The sequence below is a fragment of the Misgurnus anguillicaudatus genome, chromosome 18 (genome assembly GCF_027580225.2).
Source record: "Misgurnus anguillicaudatus chromosome 18, ASM2758022v2, whole genome shotgun sequence".
NCBI lineage: Eukaryota > Metazoa > Chordata > Actinopteri > Cypriniformes > Cobitidae > Misgurnus > Misgurnus anguillicaudatus.
Genome location: NC_073354.2, coordinates 15,103,792 through 15,114,731, shown reverse-complemented (window position 1 = coordinate 15,114,731; position 10,940 = coordinate 15,103,792). Strand labels below are relative to the sequence as shown.

Below are 10,940 nucleotides of genomic sequence, written 5' to 3'. Positions count from 1 at the left end.
TTGTAAACAAATGTATGTCAACTGGTGAATCCATTAAAATAAAATGCAATAAAATTCCTAACATTTGTGACCCTGTCTGTGAAATGCAAGCTAAAGTAATCTAACAATGAGATTAGTAGCATCAAAGTGTGATTTCAATCATTGATTTGATTGATTTAAATTTGTATTATTTTTATATTTTTACAGAATGTTATTTACAATATGCAGGATGATTTTATGCAGAAAACAGTAAATCACAAAAATTTGCAATTTTTCTGTCTTTCTCTCTCTACTACAGTAACATCTGTATACCAGTAGTTGCTTTACAGAATGATAGAGCATGACCTAAAAAAGTGGCCACTATGAAGAATCAAATAGTTTTTATAGTTTTAGTTTTTAACCTTTTTCATTTTTGTTTTCACTCCATTTTCCGTATTTCCATTTCTGTTATGTCATTGTGTTATCGAAAGTGAAAGCGTGACATTCTTGTCAATAATGAAACCCATACTCGAAACAGCAGTGGGCAGCTATCCCTGCAATGCCTGGAGAGCAACCATTTTTCCATTTGCTTCAACATGAGTGATGGTACTGGTCAAGCAGAGACGGAGCCAGACAGTCGCATGAGGAAAAAGTCACTAATTTTTCATATCTATCCAGATATCGTTCAGCCATAAAACAACGCCTTACATTGTTAGCAGAGCAAGAAGGTTTTGTTTATCAGATCTGTACAGTATCTTCCATTTTGACTTCCCACAATGTGTTTGACAGCGTATTTTATGTTGGCTTTACATTATGTGGTGGTTTATCCTTTATACTGTGGATAACCAGACAATCTGTCATTATATAAAGAGAATAGACTAGTTTTACTACAATTCAGAGCAAAATATACAAATACAATGTATAAATGCAAAAGATTGTATGATAATATCAGACATTAGACATTGCAGATTTAGATATTTTAATACTGCATTTATTTCTCCAGCATTGTGACTCAATACATTAAACATATCATAATACAGCTGATAGATCACATTTTCATGATTTTTCGCATATTTACATTTCAACCGATTTGACACCTTTCACAGGGATCAGAAACATTTCAAATAATATTGTACATTTTACTGAGTAAATACAGATTTTTTATTTCTGTAAATGTGCCAGTGTTAGCCAGCTGGCTAATTTTCAACTGTAGTCCTTTGGCCAGATGTTTATAGATGAGAACAGCAAGAAGCAGCAAGACAATTTATACAGGTTAAAAACTATACATATAAAATTCAACAAAACACCAAACAGACAGCTAGGCCAACAGAATAAGATGTCTATAGGTTGCCTTGCAGAGCTACAGAAGGCAGCAAAACATTAGCATATCTACACATCAAAACAGAAATTCTTCATACTTATCCATAAGATGTGGGACATATAAAAATGGATACAGGGCATGTTATAAAAAGCCTCAAGTAGGTTAGCAGCAACTCCGCCTAAAACAACTATAGTATAAAAAATATTAGGTGATTAAAAGTGTTCACATGTCTGACTATCCAAGAGCCTTGAGACTTTTTGAAAATGATGATATGTAGTACAATTTCTTATTTAATTTTGTAGAGTATTCCACGTATTTGAGGCTCTAACAGAAAAGCACAACTGACTGAAGGAGCTGGACCTGTAAGGGGTTTTTACAGTCCCCTCTCAGAACTGACCGAGTGGTTCAATTATTCAAATTTTTTGTATAATAAAAGAATTTAGTGGTGGAGGAGCTTTACCATTCAGGATCTTATAAATTAGGTGCATTGTATTTAATCAAATTTCCCCAACTAAGGATGTCATATTTGTGAAGAATTTTACAATAATGATACGTGTTGCCTATTCTGTCTAGCACTTTCAGTGCCTGTTTATAAAGACAAAAAACAGGTTTCAGGGTTGCGTTTTTTGCTTGCGTCCAGCTTGCCATACAATATGTTAGATGAGGAATAATCATTGAATCATTTAAATATAACTTTGCTGCTGAAGTTGTAAGGTAGCGTCTTATATACCTAAAGTTGGCGATATTGTATTTAGTTATTCGGTTTTCCACTTGTTTCTTGAAAGACAAGTTGGAGTCAAAGATGATACCAAGATATTTGACATGAGAGACAACTTGAGTATTCTCACCAGACACATAGACTTTGTGCTCACAGTCTGAGGCGGAGTATGTCTTTGAGAAAAACATGCAAACAGTTACATTTAGACACAGGTGATAGTTTTCAAGCCATATAGTTATATTTTCATATTTTCCATGGTTGAGTTAACTTTAAGAGTTGCATCTTTTTTTGTTTTTTTGCATGGACGTATATTACGGTATCATCTGCATACATCTGAACTTCACATCCTGTACAATTGATGGCAATTCATTTACATATAGGCTAAACAAAAGAGGTCCTAAAATTGAACCCTGTGGCACACCCATCTCATTGATCAGAAAAGGTGATGTTTCATTACCCACTCTTACACACTGAACCCTATCTGCAAGATAAGGCTTTATCCAGTTTAGCGCGTTTGTTGGGAAATTAAAATTGGCTAATCTGGAAATGAGTATTTGTTGAGATTACTGACAGTATCAAAAGGATATTTAACATCAAGGAATACAACACCACCTCTTTTATCTAGTTAAAGTTTGATGTTCTCCAAAAGGAAGCAATTTGCTGTCTCAGTTGAATGATTTACTCTAAAACCAAATTGCATAGAATGCAGTGTGTAAGGGCTAGTGTTGAGATGATTGGTAATTTGTTCAACAACACATTTCTCCACAATTTTTGAAACAACTGGTAAAATACTAATAGGTCTGTAGTTACTCATATCAGGCGGGTCCCCCGTTTTTAGATTGGGACAACTATAGCTGATTTCCGATCTTTCGGAAATTTCCCTTCTCTAATTGAGGCATAACTTTGTTATGGGCCTAATTAAAGGCGGAGTCCACGATGTTTGAAAAACGAGTTGGAACAGGAGACGGGCCGACTACCAAAACACACTTATAGCCAATCAAATCAAATCAAATGCCGGGTTGCATATGTGTGGGGCAGGTCTATCAACAGAAGGTCCAGATTGTATTGGGGTAGGGGCGTGTTAGTTTGGGTGATTTCAAATATCAACATTGGCTTTCAAACATCGTGGACTCCGCCTTTAAGGTATCGATATGGCTTTTTATAAGCATGACATCCAGTCCAAAAACATCCTTAGATTTGGAATTTTTAAGAGAATTCAAAGTTGTTCTAACTACAGATTCAGTTACATTTGTTAGGGAAAGACCGGTTGAGAGACATCTCTAGAAGGTAAATCTTGAAGTACAGAGCTCACAAAATAAGAGTCAAGCAGTGTTGTTGTTTCAACAGCTCCTTTTAGCAGGCAGCCGTTGTCGTTAATTTCTAGCTGTTCTGTTATGTCATTAGGCAGTTTTCCAGTGATTTTTTTTATTGTCCCAGATTTGTTTGGGATTTCCCTTAGCTTCCCCTATCAAACTTACAAAGAAATTAGCTTTTGCCACTGGGATGTCCTTTGTTACCTTATTTCTAAGTGAATATATGTCCGTCAATCTGTAGTTTTGTTTGATTGTTCTGAGAGATTCGTCACTACCAGCGTCATCGCTATAATGTAAAAGATTAGCTTTAGTGCTAGCTTGCGCTGTCTCGAGCAAACATGTTGTCATCTGTGCTCTGCTATAAGTTCCCAAACTCCCTTTTAGCGATGAAAAACATCCACAGGTTGAGAATCAGGGACATCATAACAGTTTTTTCCAAACTTGCAGTTTGTGGCGGAACATTCGCGACGAGCACGTCAGCATTATATGCACGGTTGTTTGGACAGCAACTGTCATGTGATACAGAGGTAGTGATAAACGCGATGTGCAAACATCTATTTGTGGTGGAGAAATAATAAATGTATGGGAATGTACAACGACGCTCTCACTTGTAGGATGTCACAGCAGTAGGCAGCGCAAATATAACGACACGCATATAATACCTCCCACTCCGAAGTGATACTAAACTCGATGGAAAAGCTAACCACACCAAAGTGAGGTGAGCTGACCCGACCCAAACTAAACTAAACTAAACCGTGGGGTACTATGCAATGGAAAAGCGCCATATCTCTCCTAATGGCATTATAGCCATGGGTGGTTTTTATGAAGCCATGTCTCCGACAAACAGAGGAAATCTAGATTAGAACCTGTAAGAAGATGATTAGTTCGTTCACTTTTTGGGACAATACTGCAAATATTTGGTTTAGCACCAAGATCCCACAGTATTTTAGCTCTGTTAACAGTTTGAAAGAAGTTCAACTCTGGGATGGTTTTTGTTGGCCAACGGTTACCTGACCAGCCACGGGAGTTGAGCTGTCGCTTGTGCTGAATTGAGCCTGTACAGTTGGACCCAGCAGTCCTTGGATCATTCACAGTGATCAATCCTGAAGACGCCTCCCCATAGTTGACTTCGCGACAGCCTGGGGAGCACGCCACACAGGCACCCCGGCAGCCAGCACTGCAGCAGCATCCGGAATTTGCCACAGCGCAGGGCCAACGCAGCATGCCCGTTCATCCCCCGTCCGGAAGGCACATTACATACTCAATGCATTAAATGCTTCAATACTGATATGTGTATCACATTTATGTACAGATAAAATAGCACACTTAAAAGATATTCTTTTTCACAATTACTTTGGAAAAGAAAGATGGTGAGGACTGATCGTCCTGTGTCTCCCTGTTATCACGCAAACAATCTTTGATCCCACACACATCCGAGCTTGATAGGTTGCTTTTCAGGGTTAAGACAGCAACAACATGTTGCTCACTAGCAGAGAATGAAAACAAAATATGATTAATGAAGCAAGCATCTTACAATTCTTAAACATAATGACTAAAGCCTATTATGCCTAAAAGGGTTAGAGACGTTAACGATTTGAATATTTAAGTTTAAGTATTTAGGGGTTGTGATGTTTATAGTTATTATGCCAACTAGAACTATAAACATCTATTATCATCTGGAGACATGCAGTTGTGATGTGAAAATGATATAATAAACGTATACCTTAGGTCAGGATAGATTCTTGCTAGTGCAACTATCTCAAGTTTCAGGCTCCCAGGGTCTTGAAGTCTCAAGATTTCAGATAATCTTGGCAGTATTTCAGAAAGCCATCTCTCATTGGACCCCTTGACAAGCGATTAACAATTTATTTAGAAAAGTACATAAACATACTGCACTCTAAACATACTGCAATGTGGAATTTGCTGTTTGCTGTGTTTTGAATTTGCACTTTATTGAGTTGTGCTTTGGAGGTTAATGGAAATGTCTGTAAAATTAACATATACACTCTTAAAAATAAAGGTGCTTCATAGCCATAGAAGAACGATTTTTGGTTCCTCAAAGAACCATTCAGTCTGAGGTCTTTAAAGGACTATTTTTTCTTACCTTTTTGTAATCTGGAGAACCTTTTTTCACCAAAAGGTTCTTCAGATGTTGAAGGTTCTAGAATCATTTAGACAAAAATTGTTCTTCTATGGCATTGTGAAGCATGGAAGATGTTTTTCCCACAATATAGTATATGCTTGGAAACAAAAAATTAAACTTCATTGGAATTGCGATAAAGTGAATATTTTTTTCTAACTAGTACTATAGGATAAACATTTCCATATTCAACATCAGTGTTGGCCGGTTACCTCTTTTTCGAGGGCACATGATGCAAAGCTCATCACAACATGTATTTAGCCAATCGTGTGTGTGGTTCATCATTTCAAAATATGTGTTCTGCGCGTCGAGTGAACCTATGTGCATCACGTGTCTTGTCAAAATAAGTGCCTGCTAAAGCGTCTAAAGCCCCTCTGATAAAAGTGACACTCGCGTTTGCCAGATACTCGCTTAATCTGTACATATGTAATCAGAGTTTAGTGTTAGGTTAGTGTCTTGTGTGTAATTTGTGAACATGAGCGTCTCTTTTATCATAAAACATTTTGACGCGTATGCAGCAGGCACTTATTTTGACAAAACACGCGATGCACATGGTTCACATGACGCAACAAACACATATTTTGAAAACACAAGTAACACACATAACACACTATTTTGAATTTGCGCCCCTTGGAAGAGAAGTTACCAGCTGCCAACGTTTAACATATGATGTCTGCATGTGTGGTTGTTCTCTCACTGTATTGGCAAACATAGAGCAGATTCTTCTGCTGTCTTGGCACATGAACTCAGCGGCTTCCTCCTGTTTCTTCCCTTTCAGCTTCAGTTTTCTCTTCATCATTTGCCTCACATACTCAACCATTACTTCTAAATGCAGCTCGCCCAGCAGTTCCTATACAAAGACAGACAAAGACTATTCAGATATACATGTGTCAGGATTCTGTCTGGACTCTTGTCATAGTTTCTAGCTTCGTGAGACAGGAGCCGTTTCTCAATGTCAAGGATACTTCCTGGGCAGGACTAGTCCTTACAAGTCACTTCCTTGAGAGGCGAGGCAAGGCTCCTTTTAAGCATTCGGAGAACACGTTAAATGGAACAGGCTAACAAGTGCACGTCATTACGTCATTGCGTGATTGAAAGGTGTGCTTTCGGTGCTGTGCGCATAGGATTGTGGGTGATTTCAGCGCGTGAAGAGCGCGAAGGATACAAATTTGCATCCTTTCCTGTATATGGGATATTTCTCGAACGAAGGACTCAGTCCTTGGCTGAAATTTCGAGGATCCTCAACATTGGAACAGTCCTTCGACGGACGTCGATGACGTAGCATCCTCGAAATTCTAGCTTCCGAGGATCCTTCCTTGACATTGAGAAACGGCTAGGGTTCTGGCAGTACCATGTTTTGTCTTCTTCTTCTTCTTCTTCTTTAGTGTTTAACTGGCGGTTGGCAACCAACTTATAGGAGCATTACCGCCACCGACTGGACCATGTTTTGTCAAAGCATGTGGCTTTGTTTGTCAGGCCATGTGCTTTGCTTGTCTCGTCTATCACCCCACCCCCTCGTCTCCTCGTTAATCACCTCATTATTATTTGATTCATGTCACATGTTCCCCTCTTGATTTGCTCCCCTATTTAATGCCCTTGTGTTTGCTGTCCTGTGCTCGTTTGTTTTGTACTTATCCTGTCTGTTAAATACTTGTTAAATATATTATTCAGTCAAGTCTTTTTAGTGTTAAGTCAAGTCTGTTTAGTGTTTTGTTTGCCTAGCGTGTTTGCCCCCTTGTGGGTTTTGTTTTCTTTTTTTTTTTGTTTAAATAAAAGTCTGTTAAACTGTCTGCGCCTGGGTTCGTGTCCAGTTCCTGACATACATGCACCCCAAATGTATTTTTATACTTAAGATATTCAACAGGTCTTGGGCTGTCTTACTTAAATAAAACGTCTCCGTTACGTATGTAACCATGATTCCCTGAGAATGGGAACGAGATGCTGCGTCATGAAGTGACACTTTGGTAACATGCCAGCAGCATGGGCTCATGTTAAATTTTTGTACAACTATACAAAGCCATTATAAAGGTGAGGAGTATTGACGTCAAAAGTGACAGCGGACCTGGTAGGTAAAAAATAGAAGAGTAAATATAGCATATTATACAACAGTTCTTTCTGGTCCTCGAATCTGATTGGCTAAGAGGCGTGCAATATTCTACTGATAACGGCACAGTAACTGCTTCACCTTTTGTATAATTCCGCCACCTAGTGAAAGGAGGTCCTCTAAACAGGCTCATCTCTGAATGGAAAAACTGCCCACACACGGACACACACAAACACGCTGTTTTGAATCACTCTCCGTGTGTCTCATTAGTTCACTAGCTCGTGAATCAGTGTGTGAATCCCAATCGGAAGTTATTATTCCGTCAAAGATCAGCGCTCTTGGATGTTACGTTAAACTTAATGGAAGTTATGTCTTGTCACATCGTGTGGACGATTAACACTTGGAAAGAATAATGTAAACAATTTTTTTTCTGGAGCTATATCTCTTCTCAGAACTCGAAAACACCGTGGAACTGCAGGTAAGCACCGCAGCTTTTAAATGTGGACATTGATCATTTACTTTATCGTGACGTGACTATTAAAACATGTTATGAGATATTGTCACTGATATATTTATAAGCAGCATGCATCTCTCTGACACTTATAAAAAACCATTTTATATAGTACTGACAAGAACAAAGTTTAATAATAATCGAGTGCTCGTATCGCGTTAAGAGTAAATGGGAAAGCAATAGCAGCGTTATACAAGTATAGTTTTATTAACTTTTACCTCGCGCCAAAACAATAACAACACAAAAGACACTAAATATGAATAAAAAAACAAGTAGTAGTTTGATCATGACACCAAATACTGCTGATTTGATCTCATTTTGACGATCAAAAACAAACAAGGCTAACATGAGAGCCAGGGAATCCCTGTCAGAGATGTAGCCCAGAGAGGGCGGTGGTCAGCGGGGCGAGTGAACACTGACGTCCGCTCATGCTTTGGTTCTCATTCGTTCCGAATCTTACTAAGCAAGTGTTCAAACAGGCGCTATCTTTACTTATCGACTGCAGATTTAAATATAATACATATACATTCTCGACTGAACTAATCTTAAAACTACACTTTGTGACCAAGAAACGTTAATATAAAGAAACGGCTTTTCCATCCATTGAGTTGTTATGAGATTCAAAGCAAACGAAAGTGTTACCTGTCATTCTGGCCGCCCTCAAATCCGTGGCAGAAGAAGTAGTTCTCAAACAAAGAGCCTTTTAAAATAACTCTGTTGTTGTTTTCTAGTTTTCGTTTTTCAAACGTGTGCCGTCGAACTGTTGTATAAAAGCAATGTCGCTCTCGGAGTCGTGTGGTGTGGCTCTATATCATCACGGCTGTGATTGCCTCCGGCACACGGCCTACGGCCTCGTGCCTCTGGCCTCGTGCCTCTGGCCTAATCACAGCCTTGATGATATAGAGCTATATCACACTCCTACTCGAGTGATATTGCTTAATTAGCTTTGAAACATGAGACAAGCGTTCCCTTTCTCAGAGAACCATGCTTACCTACGTAACTGACACGTTCCCTTTTGAAAGAACTTCAACGCTGCATCATGAAATGACACTTTTGGAACGACAATGCCCACTATGCCATAATATAAGAGAGGTAATGGTGAACAAAAGGTTCCCATCAGCTTAAGGGATATGTTTGTCCGAAGCTGACTGTAAAGGTTCGAAGGTTCAAATGAAAGCTCTTCTAAAACTAGTGCCAAGTTCCAGGGTACACAATAGACGGAGGCCTCATTCTCAAAGCGCCACACAGGAAACTTAAAATTATAGGGTATGTGGTATGTGAAAGGCTAAAATAGCCACATGGTAACCTTTGAAGTAAAGTCTAGAGTCAAACAGTGTTGAGGAAACTCCAGAATTGAAACCACTGGACAGTTAACTTGATCTATATGTCTATAACTATACCCCAGAGTTGGAAAACCCTCCATTTTAATATATAAAGTTTCCTGGTGGATGGAGCTCGAGAGTTCAAATGGTCTCTACAACCTCAGTAGAGAGAGCCTAAACCTAGAAGTTCATGGCCTTCAGCAGCCATAGTTTTCACATTTCTGGTCGGGGGTTAAATATTGCACCACCGGCCTGAGTTAGAAGATCTCTCCTGAGGGGAATCTCCCAAGGCAGGCTTGCCACGAGGGGTAGGACATTCCATAAACACCATACCCAGGTCAGCCGAAACAGGGCTACCAGAATCAAATTTATCCCTTCAAGGCAAACTCTCTCCAGCACTCCTGGAAGCAGAGCCATCAGGGGAAAGCATTGCCTGTACAATAGCATCCAAGCCCAATGGGGCTGGATGAGTCAGAGAAAACCATAACTGGCAGTGGGTTGTCTCGGGATGCAAAGAGGTCTACTTCTGCTCTACAGTATCTCTCCCAAAATCGACATCTCTCACTCGCCAATAACGCGAGTGGGGCTGGATAATATTGTGAGCCTAGGGACAGCAACCTTCAACCCAGTGGCATAACAACACTGGCACTCGTAGCAAAAAAAGATCGTTCCAACAGGAATTCTCCTGTTCCTCCATATGGCCAATCCGGGCCTGACAACACGCATGAAACCAATAAAATTGTCTATAGGTCAGTCCATTAACCTTATCTTATCTGTCTCCTTTATAGTATCTCGCAATGTTTGTAGGCTTCTCCCTCAAGACCAGCCCTAGCATGCTCTGCTCCCAAACATTCTACACATAACTCATGTGTAATTAACTCTTTCACCGCCAGCGTTGAAAAAAAGTTGCCAGCCAGCGCAAGCGTTTTTCATGATTTTCACCAAAGTTTAATGCCTTCCAGAAAATGTTCTTCTTTAAATATATAAACACACAATATACCAAATGAAAGAACAGACCCTCTGCTTTCAAACAAATCCTACCTTAAGTGGTTCTTTTGTAATCAGCTTTTGAATATGGGTAGGTTTCTGCAAAAACACCACATTTTGAGCAAAAAGCAGAGATAATTCCATTTTTGTGACGGACTTTTCATAGAGATCCCATTCAGAGCGATCTTTAAAACAAACACAGACATGCAGCCACTTCCCATAGGGCAATACTTCCGGGTTTAAAAAGTTGCGGAAGGGCGCCACCTTGTGGATAATAGCGGTATTGCGGAAAGACGGAAAATCTTGTCATTGGCGGGGAAGCGTTTTCTCTTAATTGACGAGATATCTCGTCAATGGCGGTGAAAGAGTTAACATGGGCAAGGAGGAGCGCACAGTCTAAGCTGATTCTTGCTCATATTTGCTCATATATTGCTCATATATATAAAATAAGACAGACTTTTTGTTTTGACAGAGAATTTCAACATAGAGCGCTTCACTGAAATGGCAGAAGCTAATATGCTATGTTTACATTTCATTTTTATACCTTCCGGATCCGCCATCACTCGTGATGTCATCACTGCTAGCATGTACCTAAAGTTCCCTTAAAAGGGAATCTTATATATGCA

The 10,940-nt window shown here is 39.4% G+C and overlaps 1 protein-coding gene across 1 annotated transcript; it reads right to left on the bottom strand.

Moving 5' to 3' along the window:
• Positions 1–1,465: 1,465 nt before the first annotated feature.
• On the bottom strand, positions 1,466–7,080 carry LOC129429364 (tumor necrosis factor alpha-induced protein 2-like). Its single transcript, XM_073855924.1, has 4 exons — positions 6,802–7,080; positions 6,148–6,300; positions 5,034–5,155; positions 1,466–4,796 (listed from the first exon to the last, which is right to left on the bottom strand). Exons 1-4 carry the CDS (start codon positions 6,802–6,804, stop codon positions 4,637–4,639), a joined length of 438 nt encoding a protein of 145 aa, XP_073712025.1. The 5' UTR covers positions 6,805–7,080; the 3' UTR covers positions 1,466–4,636.
• Positions 7,081–10,940: the final 3,860 nt, after the last annotated feature.

Excerpts from the sequence above, each read along its gene's own strand:
- LOC129429364 (XM_073855924.1), bottom strand. Across the intron at positions 5,156-6,147 it reads GCTCTATGTTTGCCAATACA|GGGTCCAATGAGAGATGGCT; the intron begins GTGAGAGAACAA and ends TCGCTTGTCAAG. Across the intron at positions 4,797-5,033 it reads AGAATCTATCCTGACCTAAG|TGAGCAACATGTTGTTGCTG; the intron begins GTATACGTTTAT and ends ATTCTCTGCTAG.